This window comes from Thermobia domestica, chromosome 4, assembly GCF_964235325.1.
Source record: "Thermobia domestica chromosome 4, izTheDome1.hap1.1, whole genome shotgun sequence".
Lineage (NCBI taxonomy): Eukaryota > Metazoa > Arthropoda > Insecta > Zygentoma > Lepismatidae > Thermobia > Thermobia domestica.
The window spans coordinates 227,374,757-227,402,715 of NC_137457.1; the positions used below are offsets into that span (position 1 = coordinate 227,374,757).

Here is a 27,959-nt window from a genome sequence, read left to right on the forward strand (position 1 = left end):
TGTAGGAAAGCTGTGGTTGTTTCGATACCCATTCGTGTTGTTTCTTTTTGTAGGGATTGAATACTTGTGAAGCTGGTTTGAATCCAACTCTGAGACTTTATTTATTTATATTTGGTAACTTTTCAGCTATTCTTGCCATAGTGTTATAATACTACAAAGGTATATGTATGGCAAGAACAACGGGGGTGATTGGGAATTTTCTAATGTTTTCAATAAGAAGTTGCACGGTTGAAACCTTTTCTGCATATCCCAATGCCATCTTTTCTTAGTGGAAATCACTTCTTACATCGATCCATAACATTTTCGTAAACGTGAAGACAAATCCGGATTTTAGTGTTCGGGAAATTACTATCAGGTCTAATAATACCTAATCACTACTAGAACATAGTTTATTATTATTATCATTATTATTATTATTAGAAGTAGTAGTAGTAGTACTATTTTATTGAGCTAGGGGACAGAAAAAAGGTTAGAGGATACTAAATTAGTTGAGACAATATTTTATTTCCTCTCACTTCGTTGTTAAACCTATGAACTTTATGATGCCTGGATTGAACAGAATGATTTTATACAGCTTTCCATGGCGATCTCACATTTTTTCACTTAAACGCAGCAATAGTTCTCAATAGCGTACTTCAGTCACATATCGCCGTTTTATTAGAGAGCCTATCATAAGAATGCCATCTTAAAACTCCGGCCATCACCTTATCCCGAACAGTCTTACAAGAGTATTTTGGGGATGGAGATGGGGTGTGTTTTCAACTACTTCCAAACCTGTTTTATCTCAGGTTAATGGTGGGTATAAGGTTTATCCTGAATTACGTATTTTACTATAACCTGCTTGTATCCTTCTTATAAACAAATGATATGCTCACAAAGGAGTACTCACTCACGTTTTCCTACAGAAAAGTCCGTCCTGTGGAAAATCTCAGTGAGTTGGCCCACACTTGGACACTATTTGATATATTTTAGCTCCGACGCAGAGCGATTTTCAATTCCGAGGAGAGAGGGAAAATGTATACCAGGAAAAAACATGAATTCGCTGCTGACTGTGTACAGCATTCAAGTGTGTCAACAGTTTCCTCTGAGAGAGAATCTGATTTAGCTTTACGGTTAACCTGAGAATCCTATTGATTGTCGGGGATCTAAATACAAGTCATGGGGATTCTATTCGAACGATCGTGGCTGCCAGATAACGGAATTACTTATGGATAGTACGATGTTTGTGTCTAATGTCGGTACTTCTACCAACATTTCTATTGGATATAGTACCTACTGTTAATTATGCTCCTTATATGTAGTGTTTCCCTTGCGGCCTCGCTTAGATGGAAAGTGCATCAATTCTCTGCAGTAATGATCGTTTTCCAGTTATTACAGAAGGTGTATCTATTATTAATTCGTGATATGTTTGACACCTCGTTCGCTGCCCACTGATTGTTCGATTTTCCAGGAGTCCTGTGAGTTTCAGTATCCTATAAGCATACCAGTATGTGCTTCTATAGACCTATTTCAGGAGATTGTGATCATCACTGCTCATGGTTCTGTGCTCGAATGCGGAGGATGTGGTCTACGACAGTGAGTTCTATTGTAGTCTACGGATCCGCAAGGCTATTTTCTCTCCTTGGCGTGCTGTCATCACATTCATTCGACAACTTCACAATATTCGTGCACGTTCCAGTTACATTATAAAATATTCGAAGTGTCAAAGTGGAAACGTTTCGTAAAATCTCTCGGTAGTCGAACCCTTATGACTACTGTTTGGGGTCGGGTTTGTTCCATAAATAGTTATTGGTCATCATCTAGCAGCAAACGAGATTGCAGGGACTAAGCTCATAGGAATAGCTGACATATTGGACCGACATATGCCTTCTATTTCTGCACAATATTCAGTCAAGTTTAATCACTTTTTTTCTCGTGTCGAGAGACAGATCTACGTTTTTCTAAGAACAATACTGAAGATAAAGTTGTTTTCGCTGCACACGAATTCAACTCTACCTTACGCTAGGTGTTCAAAACTGCTCGAGGGATTGATCAATATCTTATCATGCGAGGAGTTCCAAGAAATTCACAACTTCATCTATTGTAGCTGTTTAATTACATCTGGTTGGAGGACACATACACACTTTGATGGCGTGGGACTTTGCATCTTTCGAAATCAGTACCAGAGAAAAGTGCAACATGCCATGAGCTACAAACCCATCATTCTTACATGCTGGGCCTTTAAGAGTTTTGAGCGTATGTTGAGCAATCATTTCGTTTGCTATTTGGAATCGAATCCTCTATTGAGTATGTTTCACTGTGTCCTTCGCTCGTTCCGACACTACTGACGAGCGAACAATGGGAAAGATGGAAGCTAATTGGCAATGTCCGACGAGTGATAGATGTGATAATGGTAAAAATGGTATCACAATACATGCACAATTTCATGCACTTTGTTCATATTATTGTCGTGTAACTTGATTAGACCATTTTTGTTGATAAATACTGGACATAGACATTGAAAGTTTTGGTACATGTCGTCAATATACTGAAACATTAAATTTTCTGATATTGTGTAAGGTGTAGTAAATTAGTGCAACTATGAAACAGAAGGAGCACCTGATAATCACTGTATACTTCTTCGAATGCACGCTGCGCTGAAAAGTTTTAGAGACAAAAGTGCAACCCAACAACAAATAGAATTTGTTGGTCGAAAAGCAGGATTAAATTTTCCTTGGATGCGTGTGTGTGAAATAGATCAGTTTTGTATGGCAGGAGCAACAACAAAATCCATAACACTGCTTTGTTTGGTGCTAGTTTAATTTATCCATCTTTTCACCATTTCTAGTTTCTCCAAATGATCGAATAATCATCGCTGTAGTATGTCGTGTTCGTACCGAATCTACTTCGGTAATCACATTTAATTCGTAATTGGCAACATCAGAATGAGACTCATAACCTTCCTTATCTTTGAAGCGTAAGATTCCAGCTCACACTGTCTTAGTTTATCTCGTACATTCAGTAATGTCTCGAACTGTTTGAGGTTAAGTTAGATTTTACTAAAATCATATTTGACATCCTATTGTCTCACATCTCAAAATATACAAAAGTATAGATATACGAAACACGTATAGATACATGTATTTCCGCAACGCTTATATCTACAATATGCAGAACATAAACTTTCGAAGCATATTTACAAAGTATACAGACAATTTGTTTTCATGGGGCCATACTTGTATGTTAAAGCGAAAACACTCGAATGTCTGCACTAAATTTATGCAACCAAACACAGTATGGTACGGCAATATCCGTTACGTAATCCACCAGAAAATTAAACACTTGGAGTTCTGAACGAAAATGGTATATTTATTGTGCGCTTTCACACGAGTCATGATGAATTTAGTCAAGGTCTTCCATTGCTAAAATGTTGGAAGAAAAGAAGACTGTCTATACCCGTACTTGATAATGTGCATAAAGGATGGACTCTGATCGGCAAAATACATACACTTTTACTGGGATAGAAAACTATGTTTGTTAGGAGGTGTCCGTTATTGAGAAGTATCCATTAAGGGAGATGTCACTATATTGCTTAAGTAAATATACTGGTTTTGATACACAATCTAAATTCCAAGAAAAGTTTCGTGGTCATTTGGCTAATCTGACATGTGCTAGCTTCAAATAACTGTAAAGGTATAGTAAGAACCCTCTTTAAGGAATATAAGAATAAGGTGAGAACTCTTCTCATGGAGACTTGGTGCTGAAGAAGAAAGTAGAGACATTGTAAAATTCTTTAAAGCTTATTGATCTTTCTTAAGATTTTTGTCACTGAGAACTTATATTTTTTTAATGATTCAAATAATATTTCTATAGTTTACCCAAGAGAAACCCTTTTCAAACTGGTAACGTTACCTTTATATAATCGTAACAAAAGAAGTCTAACATGTTCACTAATATACTTCTTTGTACTATATAGAACCATAGGCTTCTCGACTTACCATTGACGTACTTGATATTGAAGCGACAAACTTTGTGTTTAATTCCCAATGTAAGTCCATGAGGTTTGAGTTCACACGAAATTCATATAAGCTCCATGCTGCAAATTTATCATAAAATCACGTCAGATAAATAAGTTTATGTTCCTTTACTAGTATCTTTGATTGTTTTATAGTTGACAGAGTTAAAATAATTGCTTTTGCATTTCGGCAATTTGAGTATCCCGTATGAAACTAGCTACATTGTTTCGAGAATGTTAGTACTTGCAAATATACTATCAAAGGTGAAAAATAGTATCGTAATATTGCTTATCCATCAAATTGTGTTGGGACTTTTAACGTGAACAATGATACCTAATGTAAGGTATGAAACGGTTTCTATACTTATTTGAATTTCTTGAATAACATAAATCTATTCTTTCCAGTTTGTTATTCTTTCCTAAATCTTCTGTAGCTTCTCTTTTTCAAGTTTCACTTAATTTAAGGTATTAACTGGATCAGATGGTTAACATAAAATGGATGTCTACTCAAATAGTTCAAGAGGAATTTATTGTTAAGGATACTAATTTAAAAGTAGAATGATATTCTAGTTTCCAGATTGTGGTACAGCTTTTAAAAATCCATATAAATATGTGAAAATTATATTACTTTCTCCAAGCATATTGGAGTTAATTATGTCTCGGTTAATTTCGATATCTACACTTGTATACTGACATGTACACTCATGTCCAAAATGATTGTCGCATATCTATAACTGTCTTCTTGTAAGAATATAATTTAATAATTATTTTGCAGGGTACTTTTAATACTGATACTATGTGTATAATCGGGAAATGTATATTTGTGGCAAATTTCATAGGAAAAGAATTTTAAATACGGAAATTAGAGTCAGGAAGTAAAATGTTGCTAAATGAACAAGAAAGTTTTGTTTTCGTTTCATTGTTCTTATTTACTGCTCTTTTGACACGAAATTTGCCACACAAATGTATTTGCTGATTATATATATATATATATATATATATATATATATATATATATATATATATATATATATATATGATAGGAAATATCGGGCAAATTCGTTATCAAGTTATATTCCTACAACAACATATTTGCAGATATGCGACAATAATTTTGGACATGAGTGTACATATATATTATATGATGTAAAGCATTATACAAGAAAGCAAACTTGAACATATATTTAAAATCTATATTGTATATTAATATAAATGCAATGTTTGCTAGCTACTTAATTAGATAGTCTTGCTAAGGCCGAAAAGTCACACAGTAACAAAACAAAATCCAAGACATTGTTTAAGAAGCTATATTCGGTGTGTTACGGTACGAAGTGCATTTAAAGAAAAATATAGGACGAAGTGCATTGAAAGAAAATACTATTGCATATGAATATAAGGTAGATATTCAGCAGACTAAATAACTGTGATTTGATTTTAGGTGAAAATCAGGGATGTGGTGGGGTTGTTAATGTAACAGAAGGATCGCAAACGATACGCTCGTTCGATGCAAATAACGACGGAAAGTATGAATCATTTCTGGAGTGTCATTGGCTTGTAATTGGTCCTGAGTCTCATGTGCTGAAACTAGAATTTAATAGTTTTGATATAGCAGCATGCGTCAACACAACATCTACAGAGTGTATCTGCGACTATTTAGAGGTAAGATAAAATTTCAGTTATCTTAAAAAAATTTTGACACATGTCACTAGCCAAAATATAAATGTGTAATGAATTTTGGTTTCCATATCCATAGTTCAATAACGATAAAATGTCTAAATATGCAATGTTCTCCCTGAGTACTGACTAGAAATTGATAATTTAAAGATTTCATTATCACATTTTGCAATATAAATGTGAACTTACATGGTGTTTCCATGATAGAATTTGAATTATCAGAAAATCGTCTATAGGAGATGGAGATATATTAACTCTTTAACCTACACAAAATATGAATTTTACATAATTCATTTTCATTTTATCTGTTATTGATACTATCATTAAAAATAGTAAATATATTATTTTTAGCTATGCTATCTTTAGACCTTTCTTATTCTATAACAACATATTTGTGAAATGATATCCTGACTGTCATTACTAAATTACTACTCTTTTATTTGGTAGACTTAGCTTGTATTTCCGATAATTTGTTCCTTATATTTTCTTTAATAAGATTCTTCCTGAAATTACACAAAACTATTTAATTTCATTAATATACAAATAATTTTGTTTGTAACATAATTTCTTTCTTGGTTGTAGTAGTTGTCAGTATGGTTTACGTAACCTGAAAGATAAAGGAAATATAAACCTTATGAAATAATCGAATGTAGGTTCTCATTATGAAAAAACAACGTATCTCAACAAGGCTCTTGAATTCTTGTTTAACCCTGTAAACGCTAAACAGTTTACCTAACACCAGTGGCGAATTTAGGATTTTGTTTCGGGGGCTTTGCTAATTTTCGGGGGTGGGCTTTGCGTGAAAATTGAAAATTATGCACGATATTCGATATACTTTACTATAGTAAGTAAGATTTCGGGGCTTAAGCCCGGAAGCTCCCCCTAAATACGCCACTGCCTAACACTGTAGCATATTATTTATAGCAATACACCAAGATAAATATAGTGAGCTAAATGATTGTGAAAACTCTTGTTAATTTTTAATCACAATAAACTCTGCTCGGTGCGTTGGCTTAACGATATTTTCGAACAATATTTTTGTTCAGGTATATGTTTTGCTTCACAAGCAACGGCACCGATTTCTCTGTAACTTTGGGGGGGGGGGGGCATTCATAAAAATACATATAACAATAAAATACATAAAAATACATATTCATAAAAATACATGGGGGCCCACATGAGCTTTGGGGGTTCACGGGCCTACCGGCCCCCCAGGATCGGCGCCCTTGTTCACAAGGGTTTGCAGTTTGGTGAGTACTTATGAAAATTGTTTATAACAGTGTAATGAATCGTTGTAATTATAAAACTATGCATTATTTCTATTTATGCTACAAATAACTGCTGGATTTTTATGAAATTACAGAGGTCTCTATGTGTATTATTTTTCTTATTTTCAGAACGCCCAGAAACAAAATTGTTAAAGTGTTATACTATAATTTTCTAATTTGCAAGATATCTTGATAAGCAGATTAGTAGAGTAATTGTTAATAGAAAGTGCACATATTCTTTTAGTATTCGAAGTTAATTTCACCTCCTACAATCGACGGACCCTCATCACGGAGAAAGCTGTAGAATTGAACTTCGTTTATTATACACTAATCATCTTTACATCTGCATGTTCTTTGCCTACACTTTGAACCGCAAATACTAGTGAAGAACTTAATAGGTTGCTGGTGGAAGTTAGTAAAGTAGGTGATGAATGGATTTTTCCCCTTTTGAATTGGACATGAATATTTTACTGCACACACACTTGGCTGCTATATGTGAGTCCGGCGGAGGTTTTGTAATATGGGAAAAAATCCTAACTTTTTAATAATAGGAAAAATATGAAATGCAAAGAAGATCCGTACCATTTTTCTTTCTTTTATTTTAGTTAGGGTTCTTTTCTCTTAATTCAGGTTCTTTATTTGTTTTTCATTACTTTCAAAAACTTTCTGAGTTCTGTTTCTGTCCACGGAAATACTTTCTAATACATCTCACATTCCCGTTGATTACGTCTGCGCACACTGATCCCATGGTGAGAGCTTCTCTATGGATTTGCCATATTAAGCTCTCTCTGATAACGCTACAGCAATGTTGCAGTAATAACATGCTATTTTGATATACCATAATATGTCCTATAGAGTTATTAAACGTTACAAATAAATCTGATGTACTAAAATGTTATTAAATGGACCGTTTGGATGCCAATGACTTGACTTCAAAACATGAATTAAAAAAAAAAAACACTAATGATTTCATTCATGGATACCCTTTAAAATTTCTTTTTATAAATAGTAAATCAAAAAACAATTTACTTATGATTTCGGTTGTAAATAGCAGGAACGTGAATTGTTCATGAGATGCTTAACTTCATCTTTCACTTGGAAAATTTCAATTTTGGAGTTAGGCCACTTGGTATCCGAGCATTCCTAATAAAAACATAAGTCACCAATTAACTAATTTTCCAAATCTATTTCATATACTTACGTAACAGTAGTTAAAACGGGGCGGGATCTTTTCCGGAACAAGCTTAAGTGCATAAAGATATAGTGGAAATAATAAATGTTATTGCAAAGTTGTTCACTACCTTCTAACTTCAAAATATCAATAAGAAGACTAAGCATATTGGTAGGATAAAGTTCCTGTCTCCTTTTGTAATTAATATTTTTCCTACTCAGAGGTATAATATATTAGGAAACTGAGAAATTATACACTATTAGTGGGAATGGTCAATACACAGTAAATAGAGCCTCTACTTTGGTATTAGAGATACTTTGGTATTAGAGTCTCCTAAACGCAACTGACAAGAACATTAAATTGGACCTAGCAAACCAACATGTCACATAAATGGCTCAAATACAAAATCAGAATTCAGGTAAAGTGTTTCCAACAGTCCCAAATTGTTACTTTCAAATTACACAAATTCCGTGAAGGCTGGATACTATCACCAAGAGTTCGAATCTACGTATAGGCAGTCCATTTTCTGCTTTTAGTTTCAGCGTTTCGTTGAAACTAGTTAGTCCTTTAATGTGATAAGAAGGTTTGCCATGCGGAATCAGGTAAAACGACCAAGCTCTACTGTGTTAAGTGCAAGGTGATCATTCTATTTGGCCTAGAGACTCTCCAACCTTTCAGGCAAGAGAATCTGAGAGCTTATGATTGATGAAAGGATTTCCGATGCCAATGCAAAACGTCATCTGAAAGAGATCTTTCACTTCTCTCCTTCTGTTAAAGTTCATTCATCTCATCTTCTTGGAAACTAGTCATCCAAGACAAATGGTTCCACACAAAAACCGTTTACAGAAACTAAGACTGTACAACCAAAGCCCTAATTGTTGTACCCAGAAGCTCACCTACGTGAGCGATTAATCGGGCCCGTCCCCTCGAATACTTGATAACTCGACATCTATTCGAGCATTTTTCTGAAAATAAAACTATACTTATTTAGTAGAAAAATGACTGATGTAGCCTAAAGATTTTGATCTCAAACTTCATTTGTACTCTTTCTTTTTCTAAAACAATCTAATTCTATCACTTTTGCAGATATTATAGGTGGTAATACTTAATTTCTTATTATTTTTCTGGTGAAGACTAACACTGGTTCATTAGTGCACAGACGTATTGACCCCCTCAAACTTTGGACCCCTCCAAGAAATAAAAAAAGAATCTGGTTGCGTGCATGGCTGTATCGTTCTGCGCACAACCCAAGGCTGTAGGTGTTGTTATTGTGGTGACATGGAGGAAAGGTTTAGAGGAAATTGAAGCACCGTCAGGCAATGTTTCATTCATTTGCATGATGCACGGTAGTGATATGCAGCGGGAGAAGAACAAACTATTTCGATAACGAAATAAAATGCAGTTTAGAATAAAATGAATTGTTAGTTTTGCCACTATAATAATAAGATAGAATGTTTCGTGTATATAAGAATTAATATTTAAGTAATTTGATTTGAGAATGAAAAATTCATGGAATAGTAATAAGTAATGATAGTGGTTAGTACTTGTCCCTGTTCTTAAATCTTAGTATCAAAGGCCGAGGTAATCACGGACGAAGTAACGAGGGGTAAAGAAATGTAAAAATATACTCTTAGAACTGGAATGTGTCGATATAGAGAGCTCACAGTTTGAAATTTATAATTATTAAAATATGTATACTGTACTGCTAAGCACTAATTCACATATTAACTACATATCGAATATATATTAACTGCATGAGTAACTATTACATATGAATTTGCAAAATAGTGTTACTTTGTTCACTCCAGTAAGAAATTATTAGTGAGAGAATTTCCCTTCACCCGTTTGGATCTCGCACCCTGCTTAGACTTTATTACTCGTTTAACTCTCCGACATTTCTTACCTTCACTCTTGGCATGGATTTTATGCAAATATTTTGAAAAGTCGTTTACTCCCTCATGTGGTGATTCAGTTTTTAGGTTAAAACTTTCACCCGTTTGAAATGATTTCTAGAATATAATTAGCACTTTGTTCGCACTGAGCATATATCATTTTTGTTTAATTAAAATGTATATCGAGAGGGATAATGTGGTCAAAATTTATGCCCACAAATTGAATATCTCTATCGCTAGAATGATGAAGTTTTGTATATAAACTGCTACTTAAAAATAAGAGGAAACTTGCTACGCTTTCAAAAATTCCACCTTTAAGGAGGAAAGGGGTCAATTTCTATAAATGTTTTCTCAATATATATAAAACTGACATCGACGTTGCAAGTGTCATTACGGGTAAACGGTGAAATTTTTTGAAATTACTTTTCAACTTAGAACTTGGGGTCGACCTTAGTTTAAATCAGTCCACTTTGATTGAAATACTCGTTCTAAGGGTAGGAAGACGGTATAAATAAAGTTTCAAATATTTTTCAAATAAACCTACTCTTCCCGTTCAAGAACTGATATTTCTGCTAAGTAAATAAATGCAGAAACTTCTCGAGTTTCCCTCAGATAGGAAGACGGAGGCTAAAGTACCTATATGAAATGCGCCCTTGATGTTTAGATTATACTACTAATCGTAGTTGTATTTACTTTAGCGGTTTTAATTGGTATACGTACATTTAATTTCACGTTATTGCTACAAAGTGGTTAAAATATTTGTTAAATTATGCTGCGTTTCCTTGCAGCTAAATGGTATTCTCGTGAAAGAAGTGCAGGAACTTGGAATTCTATTCTCCGTATTTGTTGAGCATTCCAAGTTAAGCTGTAGGTTCAGGTCCAATATAGCCTTGGTATTGCAAGTAGACGTTAAATTTTCATCAACTAATTTTAAGTATGTTAGATGATAATATGTTAAACTGAGGTACTGCATGCTTATAGTACGTACGTGCTTACGAGTGTTTCTCCGCTGACGAATTTAAGTGGCCATCCATTTGTTTGCTACGTATGTCTTTCCTCCATATCAATTGACTTCATTAAGGCTTGACCTTTGATTGACTTTCTACATAAAACAGCATACACTTCCCAGGAATACCAGCAAGAATTTGAAGCGTAACTGAAGTAGTTTCACTGTCTTGATATGTTTTATTCAAATATGTCTAAAATTGTTTTTTTTTGTGAAGACAAGAATAGTTCAGCATTTGGTTTACATCGACTGAATTCAGTATTTGATATTGAGTTACCAGCAGTAAAGTTTGTTCTCTATCATGCTTCAAATTTCGCTGCGTCGTATGTTTATCTGCTTTTACCCATAGAACGTTCTAGTAGGCCTGGAGAATGTCTTCATTAAACAAAACAACCATGACACTCAGAAATTCTTGCGATATGCCATGAGCCAAAACCCATCAAGAGAATTCAGTCTTCGTCTTCTGCTAGGCTCCAGGATATGTCATCATTCGGAGGAATGAGTGTGTCGGTAAAACACCCAAGAATGGTTCATTTACAGATGTTGCAGTAGAAAAATATCTTCTTTGTTCTTATCTTAATAGCTGTTTTCATCAAGGGATTCACTGCCGCTGGCAAGCGGATTGAAACAAGGGTAACAAAGTAAGGCCCAGTGAGTAAATCCTATATTAGGAAATTGGCAGACGTCGCAGCGTTCAAGTTGTTAAGATGAAATATCCCAGATACTTTGGTGTATCGGCCACCCTTGGCTTACACACTCATATTTAGTAGGTACCGCTTGTTATCCGTATTCAAAGCCTGTATTCTTTGATTCAGTATTCAATATATTCTTGTATAATATACAGAATACTCAGATTTTACAGAACGGTTACTGCTACTGAAAAATCTTAATCTGGCTGTAGGAGATAATACGGTGTTTAATAATTTTAGCCTCAGTTTAAATCGCGAATTTCGAATAATATAAGCACTCAGAGTTCTTTGTAGTTTCTTGTTAGAGGTTAATATTACTGATATTTTTACTTACTTTGCACATTTTGTATTTTGTTATTTATTATCTTAACATTTTCACAACCATTTGGATTATATCATTCTTTTCTGTGTTAATATCTTCTTGATGTATTTAAGCTCGAGTTTTATTTCTTCACAAGCTGTATTTTCAATTTTTATGCTCAGAATATGTCGGTTATTGATTTTATCGTGCCAAAGACTACGCGCTTATATCTCATTAAATACGCAGTAATCAATCAATCAAATTACCGTCTTATCTTCTTTATTCTTGACATTGGAATAATTAACAGTCTCCGCTGTTTTCTTTCTAAGTTTCTTCTGCTGTTTCATTTTTATTAGTATTTTGAGTTTTCGTGTTAAATAGTCAATTTGGTACATTACACTTGGACACGTTGTACTTTGTACTTCGTCGATCGCGGCGTATACACGCGCCTGTTGTTCGAGTTGTAGAAATATTGCAAGACTTATGGTTCATATTTGTATACGAGTGTCTCGCTTAATGTTAAGATACATATTAAGTATTATAAATCTAAACCAAATTTTTGCTACATGCTTTCAGATTCGCGACGGACCAGGGCCGTTGTCATATTTAATAGGCAAGCTTTGTGGATCAAACACACCAGAAGCAAAAATATCTTCTTCAAATAAGATGTGGATCAGATTTGTAACAGATGGAACAGATGTTAGTACAGGATTTTCAGCACGAATTACGAGCACCACGTGTAAGATTTCTTAAGTAATATTATGAATGCTTAAAAATGCGAGAATGTTGGTTTTACTGATTTTAGTACGTGTACCCACGACTTTTATCTCTGTATCATATTTAAGGTTTCCTATCTTAATATTGTAGATAATATTATCGAAGAAATAATATATGGTCATATATTTTGCTGTCTTGGTACATGTGAAATTATAACTGCAATTGGGGGAAAGGAACTAGCTAAAAGTTTTCGAAAACAACGTTTTTAAGAAAATATTGATGCAAAAGGAAAGAGTTAAAGGAAAGAAATTAGGTATAGTATTCGACAACACAGTAGACAATATAGTGAGTGTAGAAATGTTCATAGTATAAAGTCGCAGCATCTCAGCCCTCAAATAAGTTGCTTTGTTTGTTGGTTGATTAATGTTTTAGGCCCCTTTTTGAAGTGACGCTATTTAAAACGTAACTACTTGCTTAAGTCAAAACCTAAATGTTACTCAACGTTGTATCTTTGGTTAGTATAGTACCAGTATCGAACATGAAACCACACACACGTTGTTCGAAAACATTATTAATTCAGAGTTTCAATAAAAGTCCCCGTTAATTAATGTGGCCACCACCATTTTGCAAGTTCCTTCGGAATTCTTCATTTCTCCACGTAGTTGGTCACTGAGGATCACGGCAACAGTCCATTTGACGTACATCATGATTTCTAATACTGTGGAAGACTTTGTGCTTCATCTAAAAATTTTATAATTACTTCGAGGGAAGAAATTCCAGGGACCAAGAGGGATGACAAATGTCTATAGCACGTGGTTTGACTGTGGGTCTAAAGCAGGAAATTTAATTCAGTGTAGTATAATCATAATGCAATTGCATATGAAGGACACTTTAAAAGGAATGACAAGTCAATAAAACTGTAAAATCTACCTAAACACGCATTTTTGTCTCCATCATCATAATTCGTGATTAAAAGCATTCTATAAAGAATGTCGCACCTTGTAAACCCATATACAACGGAGTAACAATGTAGCAAATATAATTGACCTTTCTGCAAAATATCTACATCTTACATACGTATTGAGACATATTTAAAATCTTAAGAGCATCAAGGTTACGTAACTAATACACTACCGATATTTGGATTAAAATATCAGATTGGATTTTGGATTATAATATTATAATGGTACATGGCTGTCTTAATTTGCAAGTACTGCCTTCGCAACTTAAAGAAAATCTTTGTTGATTTAATAGATGAATGTTGTGCAGTCACGGATAGATCAACTCGGGATGAACCGTTTATTGTTATTGCTATTGTGAATATTTTCTCATCATATGTTAAACATTTTATTTATTTTTTAGTGTTTCCGCAACCTGTGTTTTAATCTAGTCATAATCTCTTATTTTGTAGAACTTTTCTTTAAATTATTTTTAGATCCTTTGTTTTGAATTTTTAGTGTGGAGCGTGTGTCACCAATGACCTTATCGTGACGGAATCAAATAAAAATGATTTTTTTGTGTTTTACGTCCCACGCTTATGCCGGCTAGGCTAAAGGAGACGGTGATGATGAGAAATAAATGAAATGATAGAATGAAGAAAGTGGAAGGAAACATGAGAACCCCAAGTAAACCCACGAACACGGTGTTAGTCCACTACAAAGTTTACTTCGCGCGAGCTGGGATCAAACCAGTGACCCCAAGCACCAGAGGTGAGTGCTGTACTACTGAGCCACCACGGCTCCATGGGATCAAATAGACTTGTTGCTGATGTCCCCATTGCACCATATTTATTCACTTGTTAATTATAGGGTGTTATCGTCGCACCAGCACATTGCAATCGTTCAAAAATGGTACCCGAAACCCAAAAGATTATTTAATACCTATTTTCGTTTAGTTAACATTAATCCGAAATATCTTCCATGAAATATGGTATCTATGGCTGACAATATATAGAATATGTGGAAGGAATTAATCTGAATCTTGATTGTTGAAATATGATTTAAAACATGATTTTTCGGAAATTCACCCCAAACGTGATCTCATTTTCTATTAACATTTTCATAAAATATATGTGACTACTCTGTAAGATGTGGAAAAACTAGTGGACCAAAAATTACCATTACCAAATACTGTTTACCAAATACGCTGCAGATATATGAAACTATTGCTATGAAAGTGACTTTTGGAGACAGTGTTTTTTATGTTAGTGGCTTCCTTTAGGTATAGCATCCCTCGAAAGTGTTCCCAATACAGAAACCAAATGATTATACGGGAGTATATATACAGAGTAGGCCATTTTAATCAATCCACGGAAATATCTGAAAAATGATAAAACATAGAAGAATTACTTGAAGTACACGTTATATATAGTGATGGGTAAATTCCTGGGAAGATATTTTTCGGGAATATTCCGGGAACTTATTTGCAATCACAAGGAAATCATTCTAAGTTAAATTTGTTTTTTTTATCACAGTGTATTATTACTGTTGTCTCTAGAGAATTCTTTAAATGTATATACTGAACGGTATTATGTTATTTTATTAATATTTTGTTATATCTAGAGAGTACGTATAAATGTATATTTACTTACAATATGTTATATGCAAGCAAATATGTGAAAAAAATGGTATAGTAAGTCCACATATTATTACACCGCTAAACAGATTAAATTTATATGTTCGTGGATTTTCTAAACTTGATTCTACTACTGATATAAACGTATTAAATTTTTGAATGTTATAAACAAATGAGTTTGGGTAACTATCAGAAGACACATGTCTCACCATTTTATCAACATTTGCGCATACATATTTATGTTCACAATATTTGCAAGATACTGACTTATCTTTAGAATTTTGCATGTAACATAACCACACGACCTTACGACATTTCTTCCTATCTATTTCTCGAAATTTCATGTGTTAATTCACATATAAGAGAAGACCGAGTACTCTTCAGAAATTCGAGTCAGAGACAGGAGACAGATCGACGTATATTATTAACGGTGGTTCTAGGTATATTGATGCTACTTCACATTTATCTCTACAGAAATTCTACACTACTTTACAAGCTGGTTCCTTTTCATCATTTGTAAATTAATCCTTTGCTACTTTTTAGTGCAAATGGAAATGGAACTTAAAAAGTCATATTATTAGTTGTATAAAGTACAGTCAACGAATTTTAACTTTTTAACCTCCAAATTATTTGAAACATAGAAGTAAATAATAATAAATAAAAATAAAGTAATTAGTCATATGGTTCTCATAATTTGGAACATAAAGTAAAGAAATAGAAATAAATTCCTTTCCGGGAATTTATATGCCAGGGGAAAACCCGGGAATATTCCCATTTTTTACTTTCCTTCCCACCGGGAGTTTTCCTACTGCCCATCACTAGTTATATATTGCTAAGGGGGAAAACCAATTCCGCCAAAAGTACCCCTCCCTGCCCCCCGTAAATGGGGTAACGGGGTGTAACTTTGAAATGTCAAATGGGAACATGGGTCGACTAATACCTCGTTCGAAAAGTCTTGGAAAATTAAGTAACGCTTTACCCAAAGATGTTCCATATGGACTACCAGTTTCAAAATGGGCGCCATAATATGGTTTGAAACTCCAGTACCCTTAGTATGAAAACCATGGAAGGTAAATGAATGGAACAAAATTAAAATACGTAAATATCATAGGGCATACCGAATGGTGTGGTCCCTGTGATCCCAGTGGCATCCCTGAACGGGTCTTGGGTGCTAACTTCAATATTTCAAATAATAACATGAGTCGAGTGGTACCTTGTTCGGTAAATCTTGCAAAATCAAACATCTTGGAGGAGAAAACGATTGAGGTGAAATGATACTGTTCTCAAAAGGCCGCCGAAACATAGTATCCGTGTCAGAGAAAAGGTTTAGTACCCGTAGTATGAAAGCGATTGGAGATAAATCACTGACGTAAGGCACAGCGAGAGGTGTTGTCGGGGTGACTCCAAGGGCGAACTGAAGGATATTCGGGGCTAACTTGAAAATTTCAAATAGCAACTTGAAACGAGTAACATCACGTTAGACAGACAAAGGAATATTAAACAGCTTCTGTAAGAATCTTTTCGACATGAAACACCGTTTTCAAAATTATCCCCAAAACATGGTGACTGTGTCTAAGAAAACGTTTAGTGCCCATAGTGTGAATACAGTTAGAGATAAATGAAAATAACCAAAATTAAAAAGAAAAACCACAGATGACATTCCATGGCTCGAGAATGATACAACAGACATAAAAATATTAGAGTAAAATTGTATAATGTATAGAGAGATATCCAAGTCCTGCAAAATAATCTCTCGCGGCGCTGTGTATGTGAGTGGGGTGGAAAGTAACTGTGAAAGTTCAAATGAGAACGCTACTTTAATTCGCAAATTAAGGCTACGCTACAAATAGGTATGGTGTGGTTGAAACATTTGTTTGTAAGGATGACGCTGTAGTGACTAAAAAATGGTGAAATTATATTTGACTGGTAACGCATATCTGTGTAGCTGAGTATGATTTGATGCGAAAACAGAAGGAACGTTATACGAAAGAAGTTGTCGAATAATGCAGTTGCTGGAACTTCCAAACATGTGAATTTGCTAATCTCTGTCGCCACAGAAACTTTAATGCAATGCATGCTGGTTATTCGGAAAGCATTTCGGAGATATACGTACCCACCGTTTCATCCCTGAAGCTCACAATATGACATGAGTGCTAATAGTTGATCAAAATGTAACTGTGGCCATCCGCATTAACTCAGTGCACCAATTCTCTATCCCTGAAGTCTGCCTTCCAAACAGCATTGGGTAGGTCAAGCGTACGCCCGAACCGTTGTCCGGTCGTACATTCTGAGTGAGGTACTTGTTTTTTCAGTTCCACTAGACGAATGTCATGATGGAACCGTCTGTAAGAGGCCACAGGCGCAAACTTTCCTCATCCGTGCTTCTCTATTTTGGCCTGGGCTTTAGATGACTAAATGTGATAAACTAAATTCAAGTCTCTTGCTACAGCACATTGCGCATGAGCTCTAAAGCTCCAAGCAAAACTCTCAAACCCATCTGAAAAATATAGATTTCAGAAATCAAAATAAATACAATAATGTTGTTTGACTTATGAAATAACGAAGTACCAGTGCTTTGTACACAAAAACGTTCGTAGTAATTGCGGTTATTAGCGTTGTTCCTGACTCCTCGTATAGAACGCCGTCATAGAGCAGACACATCCACGTTGCCTCATTTGCATTGGTTCAACAGACATTTGTGCCCAATACCCACAGCGGTACAGTACATGCTGCCTCCAAGCTTCGAACCGAGATTCTACAGACGAAGCCGTTTAAATGAGTTAAATGAGAAACAGTGTTAGTAGCAGATCTGCCAAAAGCAAAGGTTTAGAGTGACTACTTATGTAACTGTCGGACAAACACTTTTTCGTACGTATTCATATTATCTCTACGAATTAGTACCGGTATTAGTAGTTGTTGTTGTACTTCTTACTTTCTTTTTATTGACTGTCTGAAATATTGTCGTTCACAAGAATATGACTGATTATACTCGAAACGAAATTGTTGACATGCTACTTATTTTGGGCGAATGTCGCAAAAATTATCGTCAAGCTGCTGCTTTATATCAAACCCGTTATCCAGATCGACGGACACCAAACCATACAGTGATCCGACATATTGAAGTAAGAGCCCGTGAGGGTCGCCTGATGCGTGTAAGGTCAGCTCGCAACTACGACGATGATGCACGAATGATAACTATTTTAGCAGCAATTCACATCAATCCCCATATCAGTAGGTCTAATAGGCAGATGGAGAGGAAAATAGGGATACCTAGAGGAGCTGCCCTTAGGCTCTTGAAAAAGGTAAAATATCGTGCCTATCACATAACTCTAACTCAAGCCCTTACTGCAAACGACAAGTTACACCATATGGAGTTTTGTCAATGGACACGGGAAACGTGAAGAAATGTTCCTGGATTTTTTAGATATGTCATGTTTTCGGACGAAGCTACATTTCGCAGTAGTGGTGAACTCCATAGGCATAACTATCACTACTGGTCAGATGTCAATCCTCGTTGGCATAGGGCAGTAGATGATCAAAGCCGTTGGACTATTACTTTCTGGTGTGGCATTGTTAAGGGATATCTAATTGGTCCACACTTCTTCGATCAAAACGTAACTGGTGACATTTTTCTGGACTTACTCAGACACGGTTTACCATTTTCCCTTGAAAATGTGGACTTAGAGACACGACAAAGAATGTGCCTGCAGTTAGATGGAGCGCCATCAGATTGTGCGCGGAGAGTGGTACAGTATTTGAACACGCGTTTCAATGGGAAATGGATTTGGAGGAAATGATATGGCCTGCACGATCCCCAGATTTAACCTCACCAGACTTTTATCTGCTGGGATATTTGAAGAACGTTGTGTATGAACGCCAACCAACAACCAGAGAAGATATTATAGAGCGAATTCGTTTAGTTCGTGCACAAATCGCACGGAACGTTTTATTGAATACTGTAACACATTTTCGCAGAAGGATTACTTTATGTATTGAAGCACATGGAGATGTCGTTGAATACAATTTAGTTTGTGCGTGAATGATGTGTGGACTGAGGGAGAAAACTACGCTGCACGTGAGAGGCGAGGGCACTCACGAAGAAAAAGCATCCCGGACGTGAGAGGCGAGAGGACTCACGAAGAAAAGCGTGGGAACTCACGAGGCGGGTCCCGAACTGTTCACCCTTGCTACGTGACTCAAGCGCGAAGTTGAGCCATTAGCGGGTAGTGGTGCCCCTAGCATTGGCAAACAGAGCTATATCCAACCACATACCAATTAATCTGTTTCGCCGATAGGGTTTTTTATTCGCTACAAGTGTAACCAAGATGTGCTATCAGCTTGTACCCAAAGTTAGTGTGTCTCGACTGGGGGACGCTTGGTGAAATCACGGACGGATGATCCCTTCAGAGGGCTTGAAAGTCAAAATTAGATTTCCCGGTTTTTCCGACAGGGTGGTCGGTGCTCTTACCTCCTCGTGGTTGGGACTGTCCACCATGCAAGGCAATAATTTCTTGTGGATCTCAGGGACCACCGTGTGGTCAGCTAGGCTGATCCCACTGTGGTCTCGGGAGACGCTAAAGGTATAAGCTCCTTGGAGGGCTAAAAGAGCAATACATACCCCATATAATATACCTTTTTCCTTGTATCCCATCACTTTGTCCTTACTTGTACCTTCCTGTAACCCTTAAACATCATATTCTCTGCATAATGAACTTGCCGAAGAACAGCAAAATAGAGTGCCTGAGCAGACTTCTCGTGTTTTGCGCTGGTTAAAATGTAGAATGCACAGTTGGCGATTAACACATACATTGGTTTTAAGTTCGTTTGCGGGATCGATGATTACTTACCGGACTCACTAGATTGTTGTCCCCTCTAACCGTATTCATACTATGAACATTAGGAACTTTCTTAGGCACAGTCACCATCTTCGCGGTCATTTAATATTCATTTTTTAACGAACGTGGAATTACTCGCCCAAATTTGATATTTAAAATTTTCATTTCCGCCCCGGATACCCTTCAGGCGGCACCTCTCGATGTGCCTTACGTCAATTACTTACTCCAGGTTTTCTTCTGTTGATTTATCTCCTATCACTTTCATACTGCGTGTACTAAACCTTTTCTCTGACACGGATACTATGTTTCGGCGGCCTTTTGAAAACAGTGCCATTTCACCTCAATCTTTTTCTCCTCCAAGATGTTTGATTTTGCAAGATTTATCGAACGAGGTATCACTTGACTCATGTTATTATTTGAAATATTGAAGTTAGCACCCAAGACCCGTTCAGGGAGGCCACTGGGATCACAGGGACCACACCATTCGGTATGCCCTATGATATTTACGTATTTTAATTTTGTTCCATTCATTTACCTTCCATGTTTTTCATACTATGGGTACTAGAATTTCCGAACCATGTCATTTCGGCCATTTTGAAACTGGTGCTCCATATGGAACATCTTTTGGTACAGCGTTTCCCAAGACCAACGTTTCCAAAGAGGTATTAGTCGACCCATGTTCCCATTTGACATTTCAAAGTTACCCCCCAGGGCAGGGAGGGGTACTTTTGGCGGAATTAGTTTACCTTTTAGGAATATATAACGTGTACTTCAAACATTTCTTCTATGTTTTATCCTTTTCAGTTATTCCGTGGATTGATTAAAATGGCCCATCCTATATATATATATATATATATATATATATATATATATATATATATATATATATATATATATATATATATATATATATATATATATATATATATAAATGTTTGTAGTAAACTTGCTTGCTATGGCAAAATTAATGCTGAGGGCTCTATTAAAGTCCTAATCAAACTATGAATCAACCAGTTAATATTAATCGAATTATTTTTTATTATCACTATAGACTTGATCACCATTCTTGGAATGCAATGTGCGGTAGGTGTCCCTGATTTTTATTGTTATTATTATACTTATATATTAAAGTACTGTATTCCGAGATATTCATTATTATAATACCTTATTTTTCAGAACTTATGAATTTGTCTTTTAGTATTTGCGTTCTATTCTTTGAACTTCTAATTTTGAAGTACTTCAAAGAGGGGCCTCGTAAACCTTAATTGTTATACATGATGGGACGAAATAGCCACAGTGTTGAGCGCCACAGTATATTCACATCAATCAATTGTCTGTTCTGCTTATTTATATATTTTTTAAGTATGGACTCTAGCAGTTAAGATAGTATATATGAATAATATTTGTCTTTTTAATTTAGCTGAATGTGGAGTTTCATCTTTTACTGTGAATGAAACTTCCCAAATTTTAACTTCTCCGAACTACCCAGGAAGTTTTCCTAGTGTCATTAGATGTACATGGACGTTATTACCTGGAATACCATACAAGAGAATCATAATCCATTTTGATGATATTAATATAAAAGAAAGCTTGACATGTGATACCGATCAATTAGCTATTGTAGACACCGTAGTAAGTATTGTTTTCTTTAAATAAACCTTGTTTATTTATAATCTCCCTTATTTGTGTAATGTTTTACAGTAAGTTACAGAAGAAAAACATAAGAATTTTCCATCTACCTAGCAAAAATTATAAGATTGGTAATACTCGATCAAAATGAATGATTTTATAATATTATCACGTAGTTAATATTTACAATTTTCTGTTAATTCTATTTACATGGACTTTCATTGTGTTCATTCTTTCTGATGCTATAGAAAATACATAAGGTTCATATTGCTGGTCATAGAATTAAACCAAAAAGTTATTGTCAGTGGGACCGAATCCGACAATTTTTCAAGGTAAAACTAAAGATTTTGTTGTAAGGGAATTTTCTATTAAATAAATACCTTTCTCGACATACACGAATCATATTTTATTTAAATTAGATAGGATAGGATTCCTTCCTCGATTTCTCTGCCCTTTACTAGCCTTGTAGCTACTTCTCGGAAACCTGTGGCAACCCAGACATCCGATGTTGCCATCCTAGCGGATCTTATTCCTGATAATGGTTCGGATACAAAACAACATAGTAGTTTTGACAAATAAGCCTCCCAAAATTCCAGAAGAGGTGGTGATCTTTGGCACACACCTACCTATCGCTAGAGTGAAACTTAGCCAGGAAATACGCAGAATAAATGACACAGTTCTCTTTCCGAGAAAATGAAATCTCCACCCATTCGCAAGCAAACTACACTTCCTTGAAATTTAATATGATGAAAGACAATCTCATGAATACTGAGTGAATAGTACAGGGTGTACGTAGGAAGGTTCGTTTCGAACGGTAATCTATCGCATTATGGACCTTCTTTAATATTCTCAATGGCTTCAGGAATTAGTTGGAGAAATGGAAACCTTTGATCTCTCATCACTCGCCAGTATTTATCTGCTTGCAGGAAAATCATTTCAAGCCTATCTAGACCTCTCTTCTTTCTGGCTATAAAGTCTATAGATGGTAAGTCTGTTGCTAGTCGCGCTGCTGGAGGTCTTGCCATAAGTGTTCTGATTCTCTTCATTCTCGGCATATTGACAAAAGGTTTCCTAAAATTGAGCAATTGTGGTGCAAGCTCTCTTCTCTCTCTCTCTCGATTACCACTTGTTCCTTATACGTTCCACTCATATGCTTCAGTTCTTCCACCAGCTTGAACCGCCTATATTTCTTCTTGGAGATGTCAATGCCTATCACCGGTTGTGAGGCTCTATATGCCTTGATAAATTTAGGCGTCAAGCAACGGGATTGTTTGAGGAGAGTGAGTTGCTCAATCTCAACGATGGAAGACCTACTCATTTCTTCAATGACTATGCTACCAATTCCTGTATTTTACCTCTGCATGTGCAGTGCTTGTCTCTTGATCTCACCGACATCGAAAGTACATCCTGATCTTTGTAGTAATGATGACTTTTCGTTGTTGTTTTCCTTGTCGCCCTTCAATTTTCTCTACACCGTTTCAACTGCAAGAGTACTGACTGGTGTGAATTCCGCGAGGCTGCTGCAGCAGAGTTTTCGAGAAGACTGTTCTCGATGCTGCTCTGGATTCCATTCTAGAATGCGGTGCCAAGAATCATCACTGGAAAGTTGCACGGAGATCTACGGAATTCCGTGAGGCTATCCTGCACTATTAGTGAGCTCTTGCCAATTTTAATCGTCATTGAACTGAAGAAAGTCTTCAGCAATTTCACATTGTAGGTGCTCGGTCTAGACATATTATAAAACACTCGAATCGCCAAAGCAAAAATTTATTTTCGCTGCCAAGTAGCTAAACACCTATGTGTATTCTTACTCGAAATGATCATTCTTTTTGTAGCCACTTTCTCTATCGGTGATGTGTTTGAGACTACTCGTTGATAGGCAGATAACTTTTTGTGCTACTATTTAGCGTCTATTTCCGAGTATGTACAGTATTTTGGAGCGGTTGCTCGTTTACGTCCTCATATGGGAGAGGAAACGTTAAATTTCCGGTCTGACTGCAGAGATCCATATAACTACCCTTTCATGGCCCTAGAATTCGATTCTGCTCTCCGTGTATTATTCAATGGAACTCCAGGCATTGTACATATCTCCTACGGTCTATTAGACAACTCCCACCATATCCAACTTTGATGATTGAAACTGTTTTATCGCATGTGGTTGGAGGAATCATTCCCACTCCGAGACAGTAACGCATCGTTCTTCCCATCTTGAAACCAATGAAAACCGTAACGATCCTCATGTGTTACAAGCGTATTGATGTTATTAGATGCATTTGTAAGCCCCTTGAACGCGTTGCCAATAAACGCCTGGTGTGATACTTGGAATCTCAGTCGCTCTTTAACAAACACAAAAATGGATTTCGTTCTTTCGGGTCCACTGCTGGCAGTCTCGCACATACCTTTTGGCTTTCTTAACTGTGAACATCTTATTTCTATTTTTTCGGATTAGAGAAAGAGGATGACACCACTTGACATTACGGTGTCTTAAAAGAATTGAATGACTGGTGTTTTCTTGGACATATGGCTAATCTTAGTGTGATTTTTTCATGAGCGACATTTTAGATTGCATGTGTGTTTAACTACCTCAGAGCGCTTTCATCTAGAAAATGATGTTGTTCTACAAAGGAGTATACTTAGTTATACATTGTTTGCTATCGCCGTTAGCTGTGTTCTTTTGCGCATCTAGGCTTATGTTTGTGATCTACTTTATGTTGACAACTTTTTCTGAAAACCTTCGTGGCATTACTCGAAAGGTTCATCTGACTCTACAACGTTTTGTTCACTGATTGAACGAGACAAAGTTTCGACTTTCTGTCGAGAAATCTCAATGTGACCATTTCTGCCGCCAACGTGCTTGCATTGTCGAGCCTGACGTATCTCGATGACACTCGTTTGCTGTTCGCTGATACGGTCTGTTTCCTAGGTCTACTTCTTGACCATCGATTGACATGGACATAGCACACTTTCATGGTAAGTACTGCTGTCTCCGCGCTCTTAATGTACTTCGTGTAGTCTTCTGCCGCAACTGGGATGTTGACCGTACTGTTCTGCTCCACTTATTCAGTAGTGTAATCGGGTCGAAGCTAGTCTGTAGCTGTATTCGCTTCGCTAATGGTCCCTTTCGTACTATTCCCGTACCTGCCTTTATGTTAGGTCAAAGAATCACCCTTAGCATATCATTGCGGGATGGTTCTAAGTTATTCTAAACGTGTACACTATTCCTGCCCCCCCCCACTGTAGATCTTCTCTCGAAGGTAGGCGGATTCAGGAGCACTATGCTATAGCCATGGTACATTTGTGGGAGTAAGAGTCTTACCACTGACAATTTCGTATGGCCCTCTCTCTCGTTGCTTCATTTATGTGTTGTACTGCGATGGGTGCTTTGACCACCATGATTTGATTTTTGATTACCTTCGCATTGCAAACAGCACACCAGTTCACCTAGTATACCAGCAAGAGTTTTCAGCGTTGATAGAGCAGTAACTTGATTATAATGTGTTCTATTCGGACGGCTATAAGGATAGGAATTCTATACGTTTTGCCTTTGTCACCGACGAGAACAACTCAGAATTCAGTTTTCATCGTCTGTGTTTAGTTTATTGCTGAATCAACTACATTTAAGCTTGCCTTCGATTATGTACTCACATTTACATTACTTCCTGCCAGGCTCTCAGAGCGTGCTTGTGAGCCTGCAGAATATCTTCAGCAAATACATCCACGTTCAAGACATTCTTATCAGATGTCATCAAGTACAACAATATTGCTGTGTCATCGTTGTCTACTTGGTTCAACATATCGGTATTCGGTGAAAACAAACGTACTGACACAGCTGCCAATAACGTTGCCTTGGTCGAGGTTGCATTAAAGTATTGTGTTCTTCGCTCCGATATATGTAGCTATTTCTACATCTTGAGAAATTGGCTCTCTCATTGGCAAGCAGGTTGGAACCAGACTACTGAAAATAAACTTCACGCTGTTAGGCCGCACCTTGAGAATTGACAGATATCCTCTCGCAATAGTTGCAGAGCTGAAGCGCTCCTGGCGTCCCTAAGTATCAGACACTCTGATATGACGCAGAGTTACTTGCTGCCTTGTTTGAATCATCCGTATTGCAAAGCGTGTATTCCTCCAATACATATTCAGCACTTTCTTATGGAATGTATCGAATACTCAGAACTCAGAGAACGTCACGGACTTCGTGGTATACTTGACCCTGTACTGATGAATGGTATTGGTTTCATTGGGCATGTTCTTCCCTGTATCCACGATAACGAGCTAGGTAAGATTCTCTCAGCAATGTAGTCCTTTTTCCTTATGTCGATTGCTGCTATAATTTTAAATTTTCTTTTCGCCTTGCCTGGTTTCTTTTATTCTTATTGTTATATGTTTCATCTCCTATATTTATTATTTTATCTCTTCATTGCGGTTTCATTTCTATTTTGCAGCGCTTTTCTTATTTCTCATTATTTACTATATTTATTTCAATATTTTATCACGGACATCTCGTGATTAGGCAGTCATGTATATTGTAATGGGGAAAGAGCCGTGCTGTTGATGTCCCCATTCAACCATTCAACCATTGTAAAGTCAGATTTAATGCTGTGCTTTTCCACTGTACTTTAGACATTGATCATGCTGTTTTGGAATATGTATGGCTAAGTTAATCTGATCGAAGTTATTGTAATATCTATCTGTAAATAGAACAATGCATTACATTAGTTAAGTATTATACATGATAGTAGATACACTCTATAGTTAGATTTAAATATGATTGATATATGTTGAGAATATAATTTCTTTAATAGAAAACTCCTTCGCAACAAAATGGGTCGGATTCGATCCCAGTGGCACTACCCTGTTGGTGTAATACCGTGGCATCCAATATGTATTTTACATATTTTCTTTAGTGCTAGGGAGGAGTGTTAGGCCGAGAATAATGAAAATTTATGTTAAAAGAATTATCAAAATACTTGATAATTACCATTAATAGTGTTTAATATATTGATAATCATATATGTCGATAGAGTAGCTGAAAATTATGTAACTCTTACTTGCCATCCTACTTATGTTTAAACAACTGCACACTAGTCTTCACCTAAGTATTTTTTAGCTTCCGAACAGAAGTTGTTATGGTGGTAACCTAACTTCATGCTATGTTTGTTCGAGACCACATGAGTTTAGAGATATCGTACGGTATGTAATCTACTTTGAGTAACTATTTAAAAAAAAAAGGAACAATCAGATCGTAGACAAAATATGAAATATGAAAAGGAGACTAAACTACGTGCTAATGATACCAAGTATGTAAGCACCAGATAAACGTGTGTACACTTACGTCCAGCGGCGCAAACCTGTCTTTAACATTGGGGGAGACGGGTAAGACCCATAATGCGGTGTTGAAAATATTTACGAAATTGAAAAACAATGCTGTGGAGGATCAGAGGAACAGAGGTGTCTTCAACATTGGGAGGGGGACAAATTTGAGTCTTATTCTGGGGGGACATCAATTTCATCTCACTTTCCTTTCTGGCAATCGGTCATAAATGATCACAATTCTCCTGAAGAAACATATTTCAAATCGGATTATTAGGGGGAAAGTGCCCCTACTTCAAAGATTGGAGGCGACGTGTGCCTCACATCCCCGCGGGATTTGCGCCAGTGCTCACGTTACTTATTGTAGAAATTTATTTCCGAAGAAAGAGAGAAAAAATAAAAAATTGAGGAGATAGTGGCAGTAACAACTGGTATAAGATTTTGTGGATGCTATGAGACTGCTATAAGCAATTCATAATTACATGGGAGGGTGAAGGGTATAAACAAAAAGTAAAGGAGACAACGGTGTTCATTAAGATAATGTTCGTGTTGCATTGTTTGTAGTTGCTGTCAACAGTGTTATGGCCCAGATTCAAGTTTATCTCCCGTTTGAGCTTGTATTTTCCAGCATTACTCAAAGAAATTCGAATGTAAACACTTGTCGTACTCTATGTTCTTGAGTTAGATCCGCATATTTGTTCATACGGCCCAATGTTTGGGTTTAACCTTCGTCTGCTGCTTAAGGTAGGCATAAACATTCGTAATTATAAGTACTTTCGTACTTGAGCTATTAACTTCCTTCTGCGTCTTCTTACCAGATTTTGGATACTAATCATGTTTTGTAGGTTTCCCCATTTTTATTCCCATATTTCAATAAAATTATTTGAAGAGAAATT

The 27,959-nt window shown here is 36.2% G+C and overlaps 1 protein-coding gene across 1 annotated transcript in view; it reads left to right on the top strand.

The window, feature by feature from the left end:
- LOC145683884 (cubilin-like) overlaps positions 1-27,959 on the top strand; it is a 1,291,374-nt gene that overhangs the window by 1,017,340 nt on the left and 246,075 nt on the right. The window contains exons 60-62 of the mRNA XM_081755522.1: positions 5,433-5,653; positions 12,572-12,734; positions 21,542-21,753. Of these exons, the coding sequence (XP_081611648.1) occupies positions 5,433-5,653; positions 12,572-12,734; positions 21,542-21,753 (596 nt within the window). The remainder of the gene's footprint in view (positions 1-5,432; positions 5,654-12,571; positions 12,735-21,541; positions 21,754-27,959) is intronic.